The sequence below is a fragment of the Ursus arctos genome, unplaced genomic scaffold, assembly GCF_023065955.2.
Source record: "Ursus arctos isolate Adak ecotype North America unplaced genomic scaffold, UrsArc2.0 scaffold_11, whole genome shotgun sequence".
In the NCBI taxonomy this organism is placed as follows: Eukaryota; Metazoa; Chordata; class Mammalia; order Carnivora; family Ursidae; genus Ursus; species Ursus arctos.
This window is the reverse complement of record NW_026622775.1, coordinates 40,142,095-40,166,404: the sequence shown is the minus strand read 5'-3', so window position 1 is coordinate 40,166,404 and position 24,310 is coordinate 40,142,095. Positions and strand designations below refer to the sequence as shown.

Here is a 24,310-nt window from a genome sequence, read left to right as displayed (position 1 = left end):
TTACAGAAATGGCTCTACAAAAAAGCAGCACCATGCTGAAATTCAATATACAAGGCTATTTTTAAAAGTGTTTTGATTTTTAAAAATTAATTGTAGGCCCTGGATAACACAGGAGTTAGAACTTGGCATACTACAAGTTTCGTGTTGCTTAACAACTCTTTAATAAAAACAATTCTTCTACATCTGTGCTTTATTTTGAGTGGAAGTCAATGTTAATTGAAGACTTTGCTGAGTATGGCTGCCCTGTTCTGTAGCGGGGAAAATGGAATCATTCATATTCTGAATTCAGTAATTAATGTTGTTTACCTTTTTTTTTTTTGAGGATAACCGAGATCTTTAATCATCTTTCATAGACAGAATTGGGTTTTGCACTTTTCGCACACACTGGCAATTTACAAGAATGTATGTAGGATAGTGGGAATGAAAACTCCACATGTTTTCTTTCAATCGGATCCTTTTGCCTTTCCATTGGCACATAATTTAAACAACATTTTTGGTGTTTTGGTGCTCCTGTTTTTAGAGCTATTTGGTTTCTCCAGGTGTAATAGAAGAAGTTATCTGACACCAAAATAAATCTTTGAAGCAAAAGCTGTCCTCTTAAAACATGAGAGGAAAGCAAGGGAAATTTGGGGGCAACTTTTATCCTGATAGAAAGGCATGTTCAAGTGTAAATCTATGAAAAAATAACATTATGAAATAATGAAAACTTGAGGCCTGGATATGTTTGTCCTACCAAACTTGTTTATTTATTTTATATCAGAGGATCATAGAGAAGAAAGAATTCTCCATGTGATGAAATGCATATGAAACCACATGCCTCAAAGCCTTATATCAAAAGGCACAGATTGTATGGTATAGAAGTCGTAGCATCTGGAAATTTTAGGCCTTCTGAGCTAAATGGTAACTTCTCTTTCAAGAGTATGTGGCTTAAAAGTATAGGAAGAGAAGTGATTATTTCTGCCTCTATCTTAATTAACAAAGATTAAATGCCTAGGTCTTATCTGTTTTTTGCTCTAGAAAAACAATCTTTGGGTGGTTTTCTCCTAAAAATAATTTTGGAGAGGAGCAGACAATAGCCATAGTACCCTGGGGCGCCTGGGTGGCTCAGTTGATAAGTGTCTGCCTTTGGCTCATGGCGTGATCCTGGCATGCTGAGATCGAGCCCCGCATCAGGCTTCTCTGCTGGGAGCCTGCTTCTTCCTCTCCCACTCCCCCTGCTTGTGTTCCCTCTCTCGCTAGCTGTCTCTCTCTCTGTGTCAAATAAATAAATAAAACCTTTTTAAAAAATGGCCATAATATCCAAAGACAGAACAGGACCTTGGATACATGACTCTTGTAATAGAAACTAATTGATTTTCCATAATTCAACCTGTCCTGCCACATTATATTTCAGACAGAATGAAAATTATCACTTCCACACTTACTGTTTTTTGACAGTTGAAAATAAATAAGAGCATTTTTGAAAGAAGAGAGAGTAAACACAACATTTGAATCAATGATGCCATAGAAATCCAACAAAAGACATACATATACTCAATTTTATTTTTCAACTCCGTGGACGACAACTATTAACTTACACAGCAAGAAGCACACTTCAGGGGATTCATTGCACAAAAGAACCAATGCAAAGGGATATTATCACTTTGAAATAAGTGACACCTTAGATCTCTGTTGGCTAAAGAGAACACAAGGAGCATAAGGATAAGTCTAGCTGAAGTTTCTAGAAAAAAAAAAAACAATAAACAATGTAGGCCAACAGAAAAAAAAATTGGTTTTCCTTGGGGAAGTGAGCTACTATTCTAGAAAACAGAATTGCTATAAGGGAGGTTGTTACATAGCAGCTAATGTCCTCTTGTCATAGATCCCAAGAGAAAGGCCCAGGGCACCTAAAATGGTTGCTGGTCTAGAGAACTAAGCAAGACAAATTATTTTCTTTCCTAAACTCAAGATTCTTCATTTTGACATCTGCTAAGGACACTAAACTCTGAGAGACTGTAAAATGTCAAACTGACCCTCATAAAATGTGAGAACATTTCATCAGATTATGTGAGTTTCAGTGTGGCAAGTAGAAGGTAATGCATTTATTGAATAAATCTCTATAAATTTTTAAAATCATGGGCTCTGAATCACTGCAAAACTGTTTCCCAGAGATATTGTACCAATGTACTATGGCAGCCAAAATAAAGATAACAGATTAGAGAATCAACACAGAATATGAGGCTTGCTATTTGCTAGAGTGGCACTTTATATAACCTTACTTTCTTTTGCCTTTTGAAAGACGTGGTATTCAGCCCCATTCTTAGCATCATTTCTTTTCACTCTTACTACATGTGAGGGGGGGGATGCCTCTTAGTAGCAAAGCTAGCCTAAGTGTGGAATCAACATCAACTTGCAATCACTGTTGGGACAAGTTATCAAATCTTATTGGTGAATTAGAATCTAGATTCAGACTCCAAGGAGACAGGAACAATGTCTATGCAGGCCTTTCCCTCTTTAATTAGTATTCATGAATCACTGGGATTTTTTTTTTCTGTCTCTCTCTTTGCATTTATCTCAGTAGTTGTATCATTTGATTGCTAATGTGTTTGAATTGAGCTGCCTGATTTTCATTCAATCTGGCACCTCTTCACGGAGCACTAAATCTCCTCTCGATGGCCATACATTAAACTGTGGTGAGCCCCGAAGTCTCTGCCACCAACAAGATTTCAGCCTTTATTGCTTTGTGCAGCCCATCCATTCTGGGTTTAAGGGCAGACTAGATATAGAGATCCCAGTTGAGATACACGCAGGTAATGACACTCATTACGTGACAGCAGGTGTAAGATAAGACTTTCTGCTCTCTTCTGTACCACCCTGGTGGAGTCTGATACATCTTCCCTTCAAGTAGCAAGTAGGGTCTCATTCAGCCGAGGGAAAAGTGTCACCAAAGCTCATGTGTCTTGGTGGAAAAGTTTTTTAACGTCATACTTTTACTCCTTAAAATCTTTAGGCTTAAAATCAAGAGAACCAGCTGACATACAAAAAAAGAATCATCTGTTTTGAAACTTAAAAGTTGTTGGTCATTATAGGGGCATGATCTGGAAATAAGATATACTTAGAAGCGTGTGTGTGTGTGTGTGTGTGTGTGTGTGTGTGTGTGTGTGTACGTACAAGCTCTGGAACTTTGAAGGGTAAATACCCAATTCCAAAACAGAAAAGAGAGAGCTTCTCAGTGCATGGCAGGAATCTGACCACATGCTAAACATAGCTTACAGGGACGCCGAGCTTAACATGTTCTACTACCCACTACTTGTGACTCAGGAGTATCTTCTTTCAAGTAAAGGGTGAGTCATGGGGATATGTGGAAGTGGGAGCTTCTTACACACAATTCCTCTCTGCTTCTAGGATTAGTCAGATTTCTAGAAAAGAAAAAGCCTGGGGAACCAGCAAACCATCCCTTGAGATCAGAAAGAAGGCAAGATGTGGAGAGATGACAGTTTATGGGTCAGGCAAGCCCCATAACAGCCCTGTGAGAGCCTCATCTTCCCCAGATGGCACTTTCTCTCAACACTTGGACAGGGTGTTCTATTTCCCTGCCTTGCAAAGAAAGAAAAAGTTATAGGTTTCTCTGCCTCAAAGCAATCTTCTAGAGAAAGCAATTGTTCCCTCCACATCAGTATTTTATCAGAATCAAGACTTAATGGGAAAATAAAAGGAAATGAGTCCTGTTCTCCCAATTGTCCAGTGGGCACGTATTCCCAGTCTTTCTTCTTCTGCTGATGACACTTCACTGGATCCTAAAATGTGGTTTTTCTGAAAAGGAACTTTATGTTTTTGGAATGCTTTTTCAAAAACAGAACTTCCTCTAGTGTCAGCATTCTTCTGACATGAAAATGATGCTGTCAATTTTTGTCATATATGTATCGTTCTAAGTGGACTTTTTTTAGAGAATTTATACTGACCTAGCTACCTTTCCTCCCTATCATATAGCACAAAATTTAAGACAGCAGGCTAGGTATTACAGCCATAGAACAGATAGAAACTAATCGACCCACAGAGGAACTAAATTCACAACTGTGTTAAGAAATACCACATCCAGGGGCGCCTGGGTGGCTCAGTCTGTTAAGCGTCTGACTCTTGACTTTGGCTTAGGTCATGATCTTGGGGGGTCATGCAATTGAGCCCTGTGTCTGGCCCCGCGCTCATCAGGAAGTCTGCTTGGCGTTCTCATCCTCTCCCTCTGCCCTTTCCTCTGCCTCTCAAATAAATAAATACATCATTTTAAAAAAGGAAATACCACACCCAGCTCTATTAGACATCAAGGGACATTTTGTTTTTCAGTCTACTAAATGTCTTTAAAGCACTGTCTTTGTTTCCACAGGAAAAAGTAGTTAATCAAAGAATAGGTTGGTTAACACAATTTTAAGATTCGAAATTATATACAAAGAGATTTTGAGATATATTGCTGTGATGTATTTTTAAAGGGAAGAGTGGAAACTATCTCCTTTTAATTTTACTAGGAATTTCAATGTTTCCATTAAAATTGTTTACTTCATTATAAAAAGAATGATACAAGAGGTTCTAAAAAATTAGAACCTCTTGTATCATTCTTTCACATTGCACCCGTGTTACTGATGAAGTTATAAATCCTAGAATACCATGCTTCCACATCATTTCCCCCTTCCCAAGCTAATGAAAGAATGAGAAAGGGAATGATCACAATTAAACACAACTTAGATGTGGGGGTGATGATTTGTGTTCAGAAATCAATCTGTTTATACAGATACCTGGGGATTTGGAGTCAAACCAAGGCGTAGGCTAGTCTGTCTAATCCAACTCTGACATTCAAAGACTCTCTGAAGAATACTAAACAAAACCAAGCATGTTATTTTAGACATACTTGCTAACTATTGCCATTTATAAGTAACAACTCGAAATTCTATTCTGGCTTACATATCTTTTTAAAAAAACTTGTTCTAAATTTATTTGTACTGTGCCAATTATGTGAATAAAACAAGAGCTGAGAAACTCTCCCTAAGAGAATGTTTTTGCTGGAAACCCCATCCTGCTACCTTCTGAGCTTCTTGAAAATGAAAATCTCTGAGTCTTCCAGGTGACAGCCACCTTTTTGGTGGGACCAAAATAGCTCTCTCAGCTAGAGCGCTGTCAGTAAGAGTTCTGACAGATATCAGATCTGGCATGCAGGAAGAAGGTGAGAAATGGTCCCATGGTAGGAGGGTGGGTGTAAGCACCTGACTAGCTAAGGGCACAAGGCAGGAGGGGTGCTTGGAAAACAGTGCCTTCCTAGACTCTAGACCATCCACGAGGAAACCAATGGGCATTTCTGGACATGACAGATAATCTTGGGGGAGATGGGAATCACTGGCTCTTGTGGGATTTTGAAAGGGCTATGTAATATCCATCAAGCTAGAAGGTTTCCATTTGTAAAAGGAATCAAATACATTTACATGCAGAGGATTTTCTCTCCCTCTAGTGGTAGGGTAGGAGCCTTCGAAGTGATATGCTATCACTGCATAACACTGCTTCTTAAAGAAAGATGTGCATTTTTCCCATAAAAAGAGGATTTTTAGGGGTGCCTGGGTGGCATAGCGGTTAAGCGTCTGCCTTCGGCTCAGGGCGTGATCCCGGCGATCTGGGATCGAGCCCCACATCAGGCTCTTCTGCTATGAGCCTGCTTCTTCCTCTCCCACTCCCCCTGCTTGTGTTCCCTCTCTCTTGCTGGCTGTCTCTATCTCTGTCGAATAAATAAATAAAATCTTAAAAAAAAAAACTAATTTAAAAAAAAAAGAGGATTTTTATTAGGTATGCTGCTCTCTCTTATGGTGGTTTTCAAAACACCCCCAACACTTCATGGGAGTGAATTGCCTCCTGACTATGCTCATTACCAGTAGTAAGGTAGCAAAGATCTCCCTCTCCTTTTGCTTAAAGGCTGCCTGTGCTAACTTCTGAGATACAGGATTCCCCTTTCCTCTGCAGTCCTACCAAAGATGGAACCACGCTGTGATCAGAGGCAACTCTCCTGACCCCCAGTCTGGGCCAGAAAAACCTGAGGAGCTAAATGAGAAGGAGAGAGCAAACTTACTTAAGTAACGGTGGAAAATATGGAAACTCAGAGGAGAGATACTAATACAGAATCTCAAGAGTGATCTGAACCTGATATAAAAGTCAATAATTAGCAATGAATTTTGGAACAAATCTCTACCTCTACTTTGCAGGCTCTGTCATTTCTCTCATTTTCATTTTTGGTCATGTGAAAATACTTCTGGTGTAGCAATTTGGATCAATGATAGTGGATGAAAAAACAGAAAAGATGGAAAAGTAAATAATGACATTTTAAGGAGAATAACTAAAATTGCCTCCGTAGAGGGATTAAACTAAATAAAATATCATAATTGTACAAGAGTATTCATGGAAATAGATCGTAGTTTACAGCTGTCTAATCAATAGGTTATTGATTGATCAGTAATTGAAAATCTACCAATGTGAGGTATACAGAGTCTGCAGCTTTTTCTGCGCTCCATACTCAAAGTTAGGCATCAATGATGCCTCCTTGACTTCTCTTTTGTGTCTCCAAGGCAACCAAATTCATGTTTCCCTGAAACCTATTTCTTTTCTAGTTTCTTTATCTCAGTGAATAACTCCACCAGCCATCCATTTGCACAAGCCAGAAATTCAGGAGTTACCTGACCCTACCTAGTCTATCATCATCATATTCAATCCATCACCAAGTCCTTCAGTCTTAGCTCCTAAATCAATCTCATATAGGTCAATTTCTCTTTGCCTCCACCACCACACTATTTCATCATCTCCCTCCTAAGCAACTACTACTCCAAAGGGCGTCCGTCTGTTCTTTGTCAAACATGTTCCCTACACTGCACTACTTCATCCAACAAATATTTTTAAGGGGCCTACTTTGTACTGGGATAATACTTTGTTCAATAAGACAAATTCCCCGTTCTCAAGGGGCTTGTGGAGACAGAGGATAAACATCAGAGAGTCATAAGCATAATGTGGAGAAGTAAAATAGGGTGATATAATAGAGAACGGCTGAATGACTATTAAAAATTGTATGCTCAAATACAAGACATGGGTGGGAGTTTCAGAAGGGTTTGAGTTTCAAAGCAGGAAAATAAAAGAAGTCCGTTGGGATGATGGCATCTGCTATCAAGGCTTTTTCGCAAGTAAGGAAAAGTGTTTCAAATACTGAACAAGTACAAAAAAGAAAATAAGTTAAAATGTACCTGAAGGTACAATCTAGGTCTGTTTGTCTCCAAGCACTTCTACTTAAATACAGCACTTATTACCTACGTGAAAGTATCCTATTTTTGTAACTTTTCTGTATGTCTCCTCTCCCAACAATGCTTACATCCCACGAGAATAGTGGCCGTTAATGTCTGGCTCACTCGTCAGTGCCTAAGAACTGTGCCTGGCATATAGTAGGCAAGCAAATAAATATTTGCGCCATTAATGCACAAATTAGTGTGTGAACTGGCAGAGTAAACAGAGAAAAAAACTGAGTGGTCTTGGAGGGTCGGAAGTCTTCCCAGAGATGTCGAGTTCATTTAGTTCAGCTGGAAAGGTTAACCGAGGTATAAATTCCCGGCCGGGTTTCTTTGCTTTGGATCTCCGGCACCACCTGCTCTCGCTCAAACTCATCCACGGACCCCGCCACAAACCTCCCCAACTCCCCGCTAGGAGGAGTCACAATTCTGGACCCAGAAGCCCTCCCACCTCTCCTCTATTTCTCCTGCCCTTCCCTCCCGGCCAGGGTTCCGGCAGCCTTGGAGTCGCAGTGCTCACCGGGAATAGTAGTCTTCCGGTGTGCGCCTAAGGCGTTTTATTCGTTTTTAGAACTACTCTTCCCAGAGAGCTTTGCGGAAGAAAGAGTCTGTATCACCTGACCAGGATCCTGGAGGGGCAATGGCGGCGCCCATGCTTCGCTGGTGCTGTCTGGGAAGGCGTTGGGTTTTAGCCTGCATTGACGGCGGTTCTCGCCATGGAAGAGGGGCTGCGATTGGGTTCACGTCCAGCAGGAAAAGGGGACAGAGCTCCGTGGCTCAGCAGCCCCTCATCACCGCCCAGAAGTCAAGGAAAGGGTATACTATTTCATACCATTACTGCCCATTTAAGCGTGAGGTGGAACTGCGGGACTAGGGAGTTGATGGCCACTACAGCCCAGTTTCAGTCTAGACGTGTGTGTGTGTGTGTGTTGCGGGGGGGGGGGGGGGGCTTAATGGGGACGTTGGGCTGTAACTCTCAGCCCCGAAACCTAAATGAAAGCACAAAACTAGCCCTCTATCAGCCTCGCCTCCACACATAAAACAGTCTTCAAATAGGTAGGCGTATTTGGGGAATTCGCGAATATAAAATCGCAGATCTTTTTTTTAAAGTAAAACTGCACACACAGAAGAGTGGATTCAGTCACCTTACTAATAGCACTACCCGTGGGGTCGGTGACACCAGAAAGCGGGATGTTATGTAGCTGACATTTTTTTAGCACTACCATGGGACAGCGGTATTCTAAAAGTGGAAAGGGAGACTTTACCTACAAACTCAGGATGGTGGTGGCTTAATGTCATTACTCAGAAAACGGCTGTCTCTGGAGGCGTTTCACGTTGAACGTGTTTCTAGACCTAGGAGGATGCAGTCAATACAGGAGATCTTCCCTCTGATTGGAGAGCTTTGCTTATTTTGTTAGATATCCTCTAAACAGCTGTTTATACTTTATAAGACTTAAATAGTTTCTTTTTAAATACAGAAACAGAAGACACGTGTTCAGTAATCACTTTAGCCTTTGAGATAGTTAAGTTGGCATTATATTTGCTTTTCTGTTGGAGCAACAGAGGGAAAATGTCCAGAAGCATTCAGCTTCTATTCCTTTCATAAATTAGATCGTTTGGCTGTAAATGTAAAGTATTTTTTCTCTCTTGTAACAAAACTGCAAAAATAGTTTTGAGTGATGTTTTAGTGAATACAGAATTTCTGATGAGTTCTTCATTTAATTCCTCTCAAATGCCGGTGGTGCTTCCAAGCTTTAAAAAGGAATTAATCTTCTCACAGTACTATAGATATAAAAGTTCATGTGTTGAAATAATTGGAACAAAACTCAGTCCATGTAAACAAAAAATCTAGATAATACAGAAAATTGCTTGGGAGAAGAGCAGGATAGGAATAAAGTATGGAGGGAGTGTATATAAATAGGCATTGTCCATGGGATATGGTTTCAGAAGGAATAAGCACACTTATAAGAACCCGGAGAGTCCTGTGTGTGGAATGTTCATACAGACCGAACAGAGTAGGAGAGGTTATAGCATTTAACAGCTTCTTAGATTTGATAGCAATCAAGCATAAACAAAGAAACCTGCAACTATATCTTAGGAAATTGAAAGTGATTTGGGGGACCAAAAAAGCCACATCTGATGGTTTAATGTTTTCATTTGCCCAAAATCCCAGGAAGGGTATGTTTTAGTGATGATCTTTATATCTGTGCCACTCTGATCATTTTACTTGCAAGCTATTGTTATAAAATGAGTTCACGGAGAATTTCCCTCTCTCTTTAAATAAAATATACAGCTATTTACCATTATTTCTCTAGTAGTAGAAGCATAATGTTTTATGTTAATTCTAAAAATGTTTGCAAGGTAAGCTTTCATTTACTGAGTTATTAATTGATAAAGGACAGTTAATTTGGAAAATGCTGCTTTTCACTGGAGTCAGCCAAGCAGACATCACCTGATAGCCCTTTCTAAATTGTTTCAGGATGCCATAGTTTTCCTTCATCACCTTCCTCTTTGTACGGTAAACTCTTCCTATGCCGTGTTGTCAACGAATTTTATTTTGCTGGTCTTGTAGATGTTCATTATGAATTGCTTTTGATTTAGTAATTGATACAATATGACATATTTTCAAATGTAAGAATCTAAAATCTTAATAAGCTAAAAACACAAATAGCAAATTAATGTGTGGTTTAGGGTCATAGAAATTCATGCATGGTGATGGATCCAGCTACTTCTTAACGATTCTTTCTTTCTCTTCAGTGAACACAAATGGGCAGCTGTGGTAGGTTTGGAAATTCATGCCCAGATCTCCTCCAACTCTAAACTCTTCTCTGGATCTCAAGTCCATTTTGCAGCACCTCCAAATTCTTTGGTATCTTTTTTTGATGCATCTCTGCCTGGAACTCTGCCGGTAAGGTTTTTATTTCATCATATTTTCATTAGAAAATGTTTCTGTTTTATTGGACATAGATATTGATTTCCTTGCTTTCACGCCTTGGCACAACTCTTAGGAAGTTCTTGTTTAGGGAATTTTGGGTGAAGTAGGATGAACTAAATGTCTTCTGAAGACCCATCTCTGTAATTCAAAGTCTAAACGTCATCCATTTGTTCATACATGTATTCACTCCTTTCACACACATTTTAAAATGTCTACAAAATACCAGACACTGTGCCATGAACTAGAACATGAAGATGAGTGACAATCCTTGCCTTTGAGGGGTTTAAAGACTAGGTGGGGAGAAGTGTCTTATTTAAGTGTCTACTTATAAACAAGTAGAGTACTGTGTGATTATGCCTGTGAAGGTAAAGGCATGGCTTTGGAATCCAGAGGAGGGACACCTAATTCTGTAAGAGAAGGATTCTTGTGAGAAACTGAGGTATGAGTATGATTGGAAAGCTTGTTGCAAGAGGTGATGTCTGAGCTATCTGAGAAGCCAGAGAGGAGTTAGGCAGATAGATGAAGGAGGAGGAGGAGTCTAGCCACAGGAAAGAGCATATGATGCGTGATATTACAGTGTCAGATCAATAATGATTATGATTATTGAAAACTAAGTGGTCAGTAATGGAGAGAAGAAGTCAACCACAGTATGCATTGAGTTAACTATTCATTTTTCTGCTCATTTTCACTTAAACTCAAGGTTCAGTGTACTCATCAGCAGGATTGCTATCATATAATTTCATATAGTTGGCCGGACTTTGAAGAAAAGGATGGAAGGAACAATGTGAATATTTGAGGTAATAAATAAATCATAGTTTGCCCAGGACATACAGCATCAGCTGGGTGTGGGATTTCCGGCCATCCTTGGAGGGAATGTGTACACATGGTGGTGATTGGGAGGGAGGAGGAGGGGCTGTCACGGGTGACTTCGTACTCTCTTTCAAATACAAGTGAAAGCTAGTGACTTGACCATTGGCCTGCTTGCAGAGGCCGGTTTACTTTTCTCAGAGTCGCTGTCCAGAGTAGAAGGTAATGGGTAACGCCTCCAACATGTCTGCTGTACCCAGGGCTTTGCTTATATTGAGGCAGCGTCTCTATCTTGGAACTTTCTCCTTACTTGTGCTTTTGTTGTGGAGGGCTCCCATCCCTGCAGACCCTATCCAGGGTTACCTTTGATTTGCTCTTGAGTCTTTCTGGGGGAAAGACAGATAAAAGGGTGTCTGTCCCTCCCTCCCTCTGGCTTAAGAGTATCTATCTGTGGAGAAATCATTTTTGTTTGGAAAGAGACAATTTTTCAATTACAAATGTATGAGTTCTTTTTTGGGCAGAGATGCAGATATAGTGGAAATAGAGTAATATCTCTTCAGACAAGTGAAATGGAAAGCAATTCATCACAACACCTCCTTTTTTCCTTCTGAGCTCAAAACATTTTTTTTTTCCACATGGCAGTTCATTATCAAGAGACTACATGTAACCTCTGAGTTCTTTCTAGGTTTTTCCTGCTGGGAATATAGTATCCAGCAAAGTATTTATTGTAGTTCACATTTGGAAATAGATCTATTTGCATATAGACATGTTTTCCATAAATAGGCTCTTCAGTTGTAGCTAAATGTGGTCAAATATTAAAGACAATTCATAACAGCTAAAATGTCAACATATTTTGAAAGACTTCTTGCTATACAAAGGTGCTTGCCCAGTGATAAGCAGAGTAGTAAAACAGTGAAGGTGTTTGGGACATTTGAGCATTGAGAGCTTGGCTAATATTAATTAAATGACAGTCAAAGTCTAGAAATCCAGTTTTGCTTGAGCTGGGATTTGTTTTTTCTCTTCAGAGCCTACCACACTCATGACTTAAGGAGCCTAATGGGTTATTCTCTTGAGCTAATCTGCTACTTCTTCTAAAATGTTTCTGTCTTTCAAAGACCAATTTTGGGACGCCTGGGTGGCTCAGTCATTTTTCGCCTGCCTTCAGCTCAGGTCATGATCCCAGGGTCCTGGGATCGAGTCCTACATTGGGCTCCTTGCTCAGCAGGGAGGCTGCTTCTCCCTCTGCCTGCCGCTCCCCCTGCTTGTGCGCACTCTCTCACTCTCGCTCTTTCTGACAAATAAATAAATAAATAAAATCTTAAAAAAAGAAAGACGTATTTTAGTATGTGAGCAAAATTATACCAAAACTACCAGAATAAAACATTGTCACTCCCATAGCACTTCAAAATCCTGTGATTTACCTATGTAAATGTATTGAAACATTTAGACAGCTGTCCCTCTCTAAGCTCTTAGATGGTGTATTGGTGCTGTGATATTCTGACTCAGCATTTGGTTGTTTTTGTGCAAAAAATGGTGACGACTTGTCGGATACGCTGATAAGAAGATAGAAAAAGGCAGCCAGAAGAATTTAGGTTATACTGTAAGTCTTTTTCTGGAGATCACATTCATGTGCTCTGCTGGCCCATTTAAAGAGAAGATATGATTAGTCTTTCTATACGCATTTGATTCTCCCTCTCTCGATTGTGTCTTCATTCACTCAGCTGACACTGGATGCCTACCATGTATTAGCCATCGTACGAGCTCTAGTGACACACCCTTGAATAAGATAAAAAATAAACATGGGTCTTGTCCTCATGAAGCATGGACAAGTAAGCAGGTACTTGTAGTACCTTTTAATGAACATATTGGTAGTGAGAATACAGGGTATGTGCTTGAGATGCACATAGGAGGGCCACCCAAAACAGATAGACAGCATTTGCAAAATTGGCCAAATAAAAGGGAATCGGGTGTACAAAAACCAGAGGAGAAACAGGACATGGCTTGCTCTAGGAACTGCAGGAGGTTCCACGCATGGTAGCATAGAACTTGAATACGGCATGGCAAGAGGTGAGGTTGGCATGGCAAGTATAGACTGTACCATATAATCCCATTTGCAAGGAGGTAGGAAGAGGTGAGGAGAGTACAGGGTCAGAAAGTCCTCTAAGAAGGGCGTGTTTTGAGAACGAGGGACTACAGTAGTGTTGAATTTAGTGAGAGGTCAAGTAAGGTGAGGACCAGGAAGTGGCCATTGGATTTATCAGCAGGAGTATCCTTTGAAAGAACAGTTTCAGTGGAGTGATGGGGGTAGAAGGTAGGTGGTAGTAGACTGAGAAATACAAGGAAGTTGCAGAAGAGGTGAGAGAGTGTGGGCAGCTGTTTTAAGAAGGTTGGCTATGAAGGAAGAGAGAATGCAGGAGGTGAAAGGAGACATGGAATCAAGGGGAACGTCTTTATTAGTCCTGTTTTCCTTACTATTGGAGAGATTTGAGAATGCTTAAATACCTATGACTTAGAGTCAACAGTAAGGTATTATACACTTAAAAATGTGTAAAGAAGGTCGATCTCATGGTAAGTGTTCTTGCTGCTATAAAATAAAGTTTTTAAAAATACTGATGAGGAACCAATGAAGAAGGGGAGTTAAAGACAGTTAAAGAGGCTTGAATGTGTGCGTTTTAATCTGTCTCTCTCGCCACCCCAAAGAAACCCCACTGAAATTATAGTAAAAGAATTTGATAGTTATAAAACCTGCATGAGGATGGGAGACCAGAGTGCATGAGAGATGGTAGATGGAGATGGGCTGACTTAGAGCAGAGTTAACTATAAAGGGACAGAAAGCCTGCAGAAACTAGTGAGAAATGAGATGTCATCCCCTGCATAGCCTCAGAAAGGGTCCAGATATGGGATCCTTAGGTTTTGCGGAAGGCCAGGGGGAGGTGGAAACAAGGGATTAATTCAGTCTGGATGTGGAGCAGTTAGACTTAAGGTCTTCTCCTTGACCCTCTGCAGCTGTCCCACTCTAATAGGAATCTGTAGTTTGGGGAGAAATTCAACTGGTGACACACTCCCCCTGGAGACCCCAGGCAGAGAAAAGGCACTAGTATCACACAGTGTCTGCACTGTAGAGTCTAGGGCCTGCCCAGTGCTTTTCTCCACCCTGTTCAAAGCGCCCAAGTGACCTAGGATAGCCATCTCTCCTCTTCCTCTCCTCTGCCAAGCAGGAACCTGCAGGAATTTGTTTGGAGATTACATGTCCCTGGAGGGAAGAACTTCAGATACTGACACTTGGGGGTGGAGGGGTGGTCTCTATATTTAAAAAAACTGTCTGGCCCCTGATTGTCCTAGAATGCAGGCCATCAGTCAACAAGCCCTGGATACTTACACAGAACTTTTAATCAGAATTTTAGTACCTTACTTCAAGATATAAACCAATGGCCAAAAATCACTAGACATTTGAGGAAGTTCTCCAACATAATGAAAAGGGCCCCAAATAAAAAGACCAGAAAGAAATAAGTAACAGATAATGCAAGGGGGAAAAGGATACTTTAAAAATTAAAAGCTTTTATAAATGTCCTCAGATAAGAGAAGGTAGCTGCATTCTTCGAGTTAAGAATGTGATTTTTAAAAATAAAGGATCAGAATAAAAAACTCTCAGAAATTAAAATTATGATAGCAAAAAAAAAAAAAAAGAAAAGAAAAAAATCCAGGGAATTTAGAAGACAAAGTCAAGAAAATCTTCCAGAAAGTGTAACACACATACAGTGAATTGGACAGTAGGGGATAAAATAAGAAAATTAGAGACTCAGGCTAGGATGTACAACATCTGATTCATGGGAGTTCCAGCAGACGGAAGAGAGGAAGCTATCAAACAACACAGATTAATTTCCCAGAACTGAAGGACCTGAATCTCCAAATGGGAAGGGCTTGCCAAGGACCCAGTGCAAGGGATAAAAATAGTCTCACATATGGGCATGTGATCATGAAGTGCAGGAATGCCAGGGATAGAGATAAGATACCGGAACAAAGAAGAAAAGAAAGGTCACATGCAAAGGACTGGGATTCAGAAAGTCATTGGACTTCTTAAAAAGCTGCAATTAGTTGGAAGAGAATGAAAGAGTGCCTTAACAAAAAAATCTTAGGAAGAAGAAAAAATCGTTTTAATTTAGAAGTCTGTATCCAGCGCTATAAATTAAGTGTGACAGTAGAATAATAAGATTTTCAGACAGTCAGGTTCTCAAAAGATGGGCCTTTCACTATCATGAGAACCTACTGGAGTGATGGAGAGGTTCCAGATTGCCACCTCTGCAACGGACCCGGGTTATCTGGTGGGAAAAGAGGATGGATGGCTCCAGAACAGAGCGGTTTCAAGAAAAGAAAAAAAAAAGTGTAGTTTAGTGGGAATAGCAGATATCTAATGTTTGTGTAGACACCAGATTTTACATATACACTGGAGTCTTTGAGAATAATAAGCAGTAGGTAATAAAATATTAAGCAAATGATGAAGCCCCATCAGCTCCAGAAAAACAAAATGTTCACAAGAAAGGAAATGTAATCATAGTACACTTAACAGCTCAGCAGAGAAACATATTTACTTAATAATAGTAGAAGAACCAACTCTGATATAACTAGGATATTGGGAAATAAAAGAATAAATTCTCATCTACCATTATCAGAAGTTACATTCTAAATCGACATAATGGACAGAAAAAAGTAATGTAAGAATGTGCTCTAGGAACATTTTTGGCCACAGATTAGGAGAGGCCTCTTTCTCCTTTTCAGGCCCTATGTTGGTTGATTGGTTTTGTTTTTGTTTTGTTTTAATTTTTAAAAATAAGGCAATGAGTGAACGATTTAGAGCTCTCAAGAGACAGATTATTAGTCAAAAGGGTTTTCAATGATGTTTTTAAAAATTTTATGTAAAGGTCGTATTAAGTAATCAAATATTACCTCTGCTGGTTTCTCAGCCTTCTGCTGGTGAAATATCTTTTTTGTTCCCAAAGTCCGAATAGTGATGTACTCCCCCCACGCACCCCCACCCATAACTCCCACCCTTACCAGGCTCTGAGGAGGAGTAGGCTCCTCCCCACTCTAGATGATTCATACCCAAGTTCACACATGTAGAGTACCTGCTTCCCTGGTGGTAAAGTGATCTACCTCTCTTCCAGTTTGACTTTTTGGTCTTGAACGTTACTCGCCTTTCCATGGTGTCGCACTTAAGGATGGCGTATTTTGTTCTTGAATAGAGATGGAATACAGTAGCAAGTGTGGGTAAATTCTTATGAGACAGAGTAAGATAAAAAATATTGCAAGATATCTTGGCTTATAACTTCTTTAAATTATCTCTTGGGAATGGAATGGGCCAGGTCTTGGTGTTCTGTGTTCTAAAACAAGAGTACTGTGTCATTGGGACAGCTATCAACTCTGTCTTTTTCCCAGATTAAGGAAGGACTGTCACTTGGCAAGTGGCCAGCAGCCTTGGCCAGCAGGTGATGGATTTTCCAAAGGTCCCCTGGCACTGCATATTACTTAAAAATAGGAAGATAAATATGACAAGACAGCTCAAAGATCTGAAGATAGGTGCTGCCAGGGAACAGGACTGGTGGGTGAGGGTAGCAGGAACTGCTGGTTTTCATTTTAAATTATTTCAAAATACCTGCCTGTAATAAATTGTTAAACAATCAAAAGTTAACTTTAAAGGAGTAACGTAGAGAAGAGGAAATTACTGATAGAGTCAGGTTCCTCAGAAAACAAGAGTTATCCTCAGAGCACAGGGAGAAAGACTGCTTTCTCTCTATAATCTCAGGGAAGATGTGTCCCTCCAACCCATGAGTAAAGGCGACTTTTTAGGTTGGGTTATGGAAGGTTGAGAAAGCTCCCGTCTGGCTTTTTTCCTCTCTTTGCAAACACTGTTTCTGACATCTCTCCTTTTTGGAGCTCTTTCTTGCCTGAGTCAATATCCCTTGCCTTCTGGGCCTGTGGGCCAGAAAACTTCTTAGTTTTTCTGCGCCTCCAATCGTTTCCAGCTCTTGAATGATAGTACAGAATTCTAAGCAGACAGTTATTCCCCTCAGCATGCTGAAGACATGATTCCATTGTCCTCAGGCATCTATTACTGCTGATGAGAAGTCTGCATCCTTTGTAAGTAATCTGATTTTTCTCTCTGATAGCTTTAGCCAGGACATGTCTAGGTGTGGATTTGTTTTTATGTATTCTGCTCAGTGCTCAGTATGATTTTTCCACCTGAAGACTCTACCCTGGATTGTGGCAGTCTCTCTGTGGGACGAATTCATGGCAGCCTGTACCAGGGCCCATTGGGCTTTATTAATAATGAACTGTTTCTGTGTTACTGTCACTCAGCTTGGATAGTGCCAACATTCAAGCCCCACACCCAAGCCAGATACAGGGCCAGGGTCTCTGATTTCTCAAGGCCCTCTTTTCACCTTTGGCTTGAGGCGGGTGCCTCCTCCCTATCAACTCCTCCAGTTGGTGGCAGAAGATTTTTTTTTTTTTAATTTTATAAACCCCGCCCCCCCCCCCCCCCCGCAGGAGCACCCCTGGGGAGGAGGGGTCGGGAGGAACAGGCGTGGGAAAGATCCGCTTCACCAGCTGCCTGGTTGAATCCTCCAGGGGTGGACTGCGTGGACCCTACCCGTTTACCTCTTAACAGTTTCACCCCCTCTTGAACTCTCTCTTCAAAGTTCTTTTCAACTTTCTTTTTCGGTACTTGTTTGACTATCGGTCTCACGCCGATATTTAGCCTTAGATGAAGTTTACCACCCGCTTTGGCCTGCATTCCCAAGCAACCTGACTCTGGGAAGACCCGGCCTGGCATGCGGGGATGCTACTGGCCTCACACTGTCCACGGGCTGGGCCTCGATCAGAAGGACTTGGGCCCCCTACAAGTGGGGCCGGGGAGTGGGTCTTCCATATGGCACATTTCCTGCACCCCACCATGGTGGCAGAAGAATTTTTGACTGGACCAGGATTTTGTGGTTCCCAGCTCCCTGCCCCAGTTGTCTCACAGTCTTGACTTTTACTCCTAGGGGGCTTTAAATCACCAATGTCTGGTGTTTCCTGAGCCTGTTAACAATAATGATAGTGGTAAAATCAACTAATGTTTACTGAGCTTGCTGTGTGGCAGGCACTGTTCTAAGTGCTTTCTTCGTATGTGTTGACTTATTAATTTTTTAGAAGATTTTCTTTACTTATTTGGAGGAGTGAGCATAAGAGAGAATGAGTGAGCACCAGCAGGAGGAGAGGGAGAGGAAGGAGCAGACTCCCCACTGAGCAGGGATCCCAGTGCAGGACTCGATTCCCGGACCCTGGGATCATGACCTGAGCTGAAGGCAGATGCTTAACCAACTGAGCCACCCGGTGTTGACTTATTTTAATCTCGTATTAACTATGTCGGGCAGTTCTCATCATCATCCCAATTAGAAGGGAAGTGGAGGAGCTTGATACAAACCCAGTAGTCTGGCTTCCAGGTTCACGCTCATAACGATTTTGCCATCCCATCTCTTACAGTTACCCTTGGGTGATAGACAGCTTTTGAGCTCCTCTACTGCCATGGGCCTCAGATTTCCCTTCTCGCTTTTGAGCTTGGCTGTGTGTGTGTTTATCAATTTATATGTTTATGTAAATGTGTGTATAGATAGACTACGTGTTCTCATCCCGCTTCTACCTCCCACCCCCAGTGTGTCTGTACCCCCAGCTGTGTATCACCTAGGCTGCTATTTTGACCAGTGGTTACAACCCCCCCACCCCTGTTCTGATTGATGACCCTTCTGAATGTTTCTTAGGACCACAGGCATTTTATCTTGTTATTTTACCTTTAGTTTTAGAATTATATGAAATCCCATCATAAATCTTCAGACTGAAAAGGTCATTCAGCCCATTTTCTTATAGGCAGGATTACAGCTGAACTAAGGACAGTATTCTTTGTTTTTATTAACAGGGATTCAGCCTCACTCATTACTTTGACCCAGTAAAACCTCTTACTCTGGTATGGAATCTTCCTTAATTTATTACATAATTATAATTAAATAATTATAAATGATATCTATAGAATTTAGACAGAATCTTAGGTTATCTGCTTAGAATTTATTTGCAATTTATCAGTGTCATTCTAATTTCTCTACTTACAATACTTTATACATGACATATGAAATGGGAAGAAAAATAGGAAAGAAAACATATTTGTTTGATAAAATGTCAAATTTACAAGTCTATTTGTTTCATAGTTTGCTAATGTTTCCAGTAATGGTGAGATTTCATCAAGTTTGTTTGAAATTTATGCATGTGCAAACTTGGCTTGGCCACACACACACACACACACACACGCATTCACTCTCATTATTTGAGATGCCTGCGCCCTCCTGGTGTCCGTCTCTGTGCAGGAGAAAGCAAGGGGGACATTGTTGCCTCTGCTGATGCCAGCTGGTAGGTTGCTCAGCTATGGCCGGTAGATAACTACTTCTGATAATCAGGCTGCACCACAATTAGGTTAATTAGAAAGTAGTGACTCTGCTCTTGTTTTGCTTGTTTGAAAGCTCTTATCTGTCCATAACACAGAACCCCTAGTCATTGTGAATGTCTATTGTTTCCAGAACTGGGGAAAGGGCTATAAAAGCTCTTTTCCATGCATGTATGCAAGAATATTATCCTCTTTTCTTGGGATTGGCCTAAAAAATCATTTGAGGTTTTAAAATATCAAAGATGTTTGGAATTGGCTCTGACAGCTATGGAATGAAAACTGGAACATTGTTTACCGCATTTTACAAAACTTTCTTTGATGTACAGTTGACCCTTGAACAACGTAGGGGTTAGAGGCACATAGTCAAAATCCACATATAATTTTGACTCCCCAAAAATGTATCTACTAATAGCCCACTGTTGACCAGAAGCCATACTGATAACATAAATAGTCGATTAACACGTAGCTTGTAGCTTATATGTATTATATACTGTATTTTTATAATAAAGCTTCTAGAAAAGAAAACATTAAGAAAATTATAAGGAAAACACATTTATAATACTTCATGTATCAAAAAAAAAAAAAGTAGACCTGCACAGTATAAACCTGTGTTGTTTAAGGGTTAACTGTATCACCATTAGTAGCAAGAAGAAGGGGAATGAAGAGGCAGAAAAATACGATGTGAATAAATCTGATGTGATGCCTGCCCCCCGGAAACTTATAAACAATGGAGAGACCATGCTTTGTACTAGAGATTCCTATTTGAACATGTATGCAAATTGTACCATAAGGGATCTTGCCCCTTAAATGATAATGTGAATGCTTTGTAAAATACTTTGAGATTAACTTAATTTTTAGATTTCTTATGACATATTTATTTAAAGTTAGCTGTCCGTATCCTAGCTCTCTGAACATAGCAGATACTGGTAATAACTTTTGTTTTGAAGGACCTAATAGATTTAGAAATACTTGACTAGTTCTAGAAAGCATTAGGCTGAAGTGCTTTCCTAACTCTTAATTCCAAATGTAATTACAGAAGTTGTTTGTAACTGAAAACTTCTAAGCGAAATCAAAATTCAAGAACACAGCATTAGGGAACTGTTTAAATGCATACATTTATAATCAGATCTGTATTTACCTCTCTTTCCATTCCCGCTAGATGATGTTTGGTTATTTGACGACAAAGACAAAATGTGACAGTTTTCTATTAAATTTTTTTTCCATTTCAATGATTTGCTTTAATGTAATCTGTAGAACTTATAATTACATTGTATTCTCAGACTTTAATCTTTCCAGTCACTCTCCAAGTCACTTTGATAGTTTTCCTTCATTCCTTTGTAAAGTATGATGTTCCAGGGATGAGGAGTTTTGCCCTGTGACCTTTGTCCCTATAAAAGTAGTGTGCCTGTGAGCTCATACACGCAAATGTGGAAAGCTTCCCTTCCAGCTCTTAAACTCTTCTCATGGTCCAGACTTGCCTTCTGATGTCATTAACCGGCTGTCCCCCATGAACTCAGATGACTCATGATGATGATGGACATACATGGTCAGTAGGCAGCATGACCTCACCTCCCCTCATGTGGGAAACATTTGACTCCTTCCTTGCCATGGATCTTTTCCCACCTTTCCGTGGATTCTTGAAAGCCTCCCTCTTTACAACTGTTTTCACCTCCCTCACCTCTGTAGCAGTCTTGCCTGCACTATTTCCCACGTGAAATCTGACCATATTAATAATAACACTTCTACTTTGTATCAATATATGTTTTTGGGGTGCCTGGGTAGCGCAGTCGTTAAGCGTCTGCCTTCGGCTCAGGGCGTGATCCCGGCGTTCCGGGATCGAGTCCCACATCGGGCTCCTCGGCTGGGAGCCTGCTTCTTCCTCTCCCTCTCCCCTGCTGTGTTCCCTCTCTTGCTGGCTGTCTCTCTGTCACATAAATAAATAAAATCTTTAAAAAAATACATATATGTTTCATACAGTTGGTTGACCATCCTTTTATGTATATTGTTTTTAGGGATTTTTTAAGATTTTGTTTATTTATTTGAGAGGGAGAGAGAGAGAGAAAGAAAAAGAGAGGGAGCAAGAGCACAAGAGCAGGGGGAAGGAGAAGCAGACTCCTGGCTGAGCAGGGAGCCCAACTCAGGACTTGGTCCTAGGTGCTGAGATCATGACCTGAGCCGAAGGCAGATGCTTAACTGACAGAGCCACCCAGGCGCCCCATTCATAGGGACTTTTGTGTTTGATTATAAGTCTCTAAAAACTAGTTCATGGGTTTTTCTTGGGCAGGTTGACAGGACTTTGCATACAACATGTATAAAACACCCTTAATAAATATTTCTCTATATAATTGCATACACTTACGTGCACATACGTGAAGAATCCATATGAAAGATTGTTCTAGGTGTCTAAAACTCTTTTGATATTTTTTAACCTCTTTATGGGAATCTAAGATGTATTTATTTGAGAAAGGGAGCATGCATGTGGGAGGGAGGGGCAGAGGGAGAGGAGAGTCCTAAGCAGACTCCATGCTGAACCGCAGGGCTCAGTCTCACAACCCTGAGATCACAACCTGAGCCAAAACCAAGAGTCGGATGCTCAACTGACTGTGCCACCCAGGCACCCCTTCAAGTGTTTTGGTTTTGTTTTGGTTTTGTTTTTGTTTTAGTAATCTCTACACCCAACGTGGGGCTCAAACTCACAACCCCGAGATCAAGAGGGGAATCTTTCTAAAATGCATTTTATACTTTTCCCACTTTCACGTAGGGTACATCGAACATATAAGCCAACTTTTTCTTGATTACTCAACGTTATCGGCAACATCAGTTATTGCTCAGTGTTGTCACGTACTGGTGCCTTCAAGGGCTGTCGAGGTGTGTGAAGCTATCTGATCCTACAGTAAGTGTCTAAAAATAGCCATTCTTTTCAGGTTTCCTATGACAGGCTTTTTCCTTGTTATTACAGTCATCTAGCCCTCACCTTTTTTAAGCTATTGTCAGTATATTTGACTCAAGGAACCCCTTTTTGTTCATTTTCCACTTTTCAATCATTACTTCTGATCTGCTCTAGCCCAGAAAGCCTGATTATCACTCGTTAATGTAAATAACAAGGTTCTGCACAGAGACCTGCCCTACAATGTAAACTACATGAGTGGTATGAAGCTTGTTAGCTTCTTAAAGTTATAAACAATATAAGAATGGAGTAGGAAGAGATCCTGGAAATTATTCAAGTTAGTCCTTTTAGTTTATAGATGAGAACTGCTGTTGTGACTTGCCCACAGTCACACAGTTGCTCGGTGCCGCAGTCAGATTAGATCTCATGCTTAGCTTCCAGTCTGCGTTCCACCAATAACTGGAGTTGCTGGTAGGTGCTGTTATGTTGCAGGTATGTGTATATTTCAAAGTATAATACTACTGACACATGTGTCTGTAATGTTTATAGATGTGCATCCACATGCTGATAGACACACAGAAAGGCACTGACTGTTCAGCATTGACACTGATTATATGCACTGTTTATTACATTTACTAGGTGAGAGATCTAAATCTGGGGAGAGAAGAAAGAGGAAAAGTGTGCTGATTCAGAAGAAGAAATGGATAAAAGGAAACCTAACCTAATTAGCCTGACTTTCTCCAGATCTACCGTTAAGAGAGCAGTCCTAACTGTGGGCAGCTCTCAGCTTTATGTATCGCTATGCAAATAGTGATTATAATGGAACATTCTTTTAGGATCTTTGCTGTATGTTTCATCCAGGAAAGTTTTCCCTACACTCTCTTCTGGCTCACAAATTCTCTGTTATGTCTACTTGGCTCTTTAACATAGCCATTGAGCTTTTTCATTTCACTGAGAGTATCTTCCATTTATGGAAGTCTGTTTTTCTCCTTTAAATGTCTGCTGTCTTTTTGAAGGTTTCTTACTCCCTTTTTATGTGTTCAGTTCTTTATTTGTTTTAGTAATTTTAAATCTACTTATTTCACAGTCTGTGTTCAGTAATTCTGTTACCTGAAGTTCTTGGCCTGTCTTATGCTTTCCGTGTGTCTGCTAATTCTAGCTATGTGATCTTCTTGTGTATTTTGTAACTTTGGGTTAAGAAGTTGTGTTGGACAGGGCTTTATTAATGGGACTCTTGTCCCTGGATTGAGAGCCAGTGTCTCCCAAGAGTTTTTGCCAGCTGCTGCAGGTCTAAGCCATTTTTCATGTTTATCTCTTAGCTTGGGGGCAGCTAGACCACAGAGTTAGTAAACTTGTCCCTCAAGTCTGCCTGAGAGTAGACTTGTGATTAATTCTTAGGGAAAACTTTTGTGTTTTGTTTTAACCCCAAGTCTGGGCTGAGACTTTACTAAGATAGAAACCTTATAGGAGGGAATGGAGATTGTGACCATGGAGCTCGTGCTGTGCCCAAGGCTGTGAATGTGAGTGACTCAGAATGGGGCAGGAAAGCATCTGTGTACCCCTTTCCGGCTTCCTTTCTTCTGCCGCCAAGATATCTCTCCTGTCTGATTGTAGTTCTTTATACCAGTAAGGCTGAGATCTGTACACGTCCAAGCTCATATTATCTGTCTTTTTGTCACAGACACAGATCAAGTTATTGAGCTCTTTCAAAATTTCCCCTAGTTGTGCAAGAATGCACATTCTCACACACTGCCTTTATTTTTTAATTGAAGTATAGATGATATACAATATTAGTTGCAGGTGTGCAACAGCGATTTGATGTTTATATACATTATGAAATGATCACCACAGTAAGTATAATTACCATCTGTCACCATACAAAATTATTACAGTATTATTGACTGTATACCCTATGCTGTACTTTACCTCTC

General features: G+C 40.4%; 1 protein-coding gene across 2 annotated transcripts in view; it reads left to right on the top strand.

Moving 5' to 3' along the window:
* The first annotated feature begins 7,871 nt into the window (after window positions 1-7,871).
* Window positions 7,872-24,310, top strand: part of GATB (glutamyl-tRNA amidotransferase subunit B) — an 89,778-nt gene continuing 73,339 nt past the window's right edge. The window contains exons 1-2 of one of the 2 annotated variants that reach the window (XM_026499474.4): window positions 7,872-8,096; window positions 10,038-10,188. In XM_026499474.4, the coding sequence (XP_026355259.2) occupies window positions 7,921-8,096; window positions 10,038-10,188 (327 nt within the window). In that variant the 5' untranslated portion in view covers window positions 7,872-7,920. The remainder of the gene's footprint in view (window positions 8,097-10,037; window positions 10,189-24,310) is intronic. The other variant, XM_044384365.3, reaches the window with a different exon arrangement.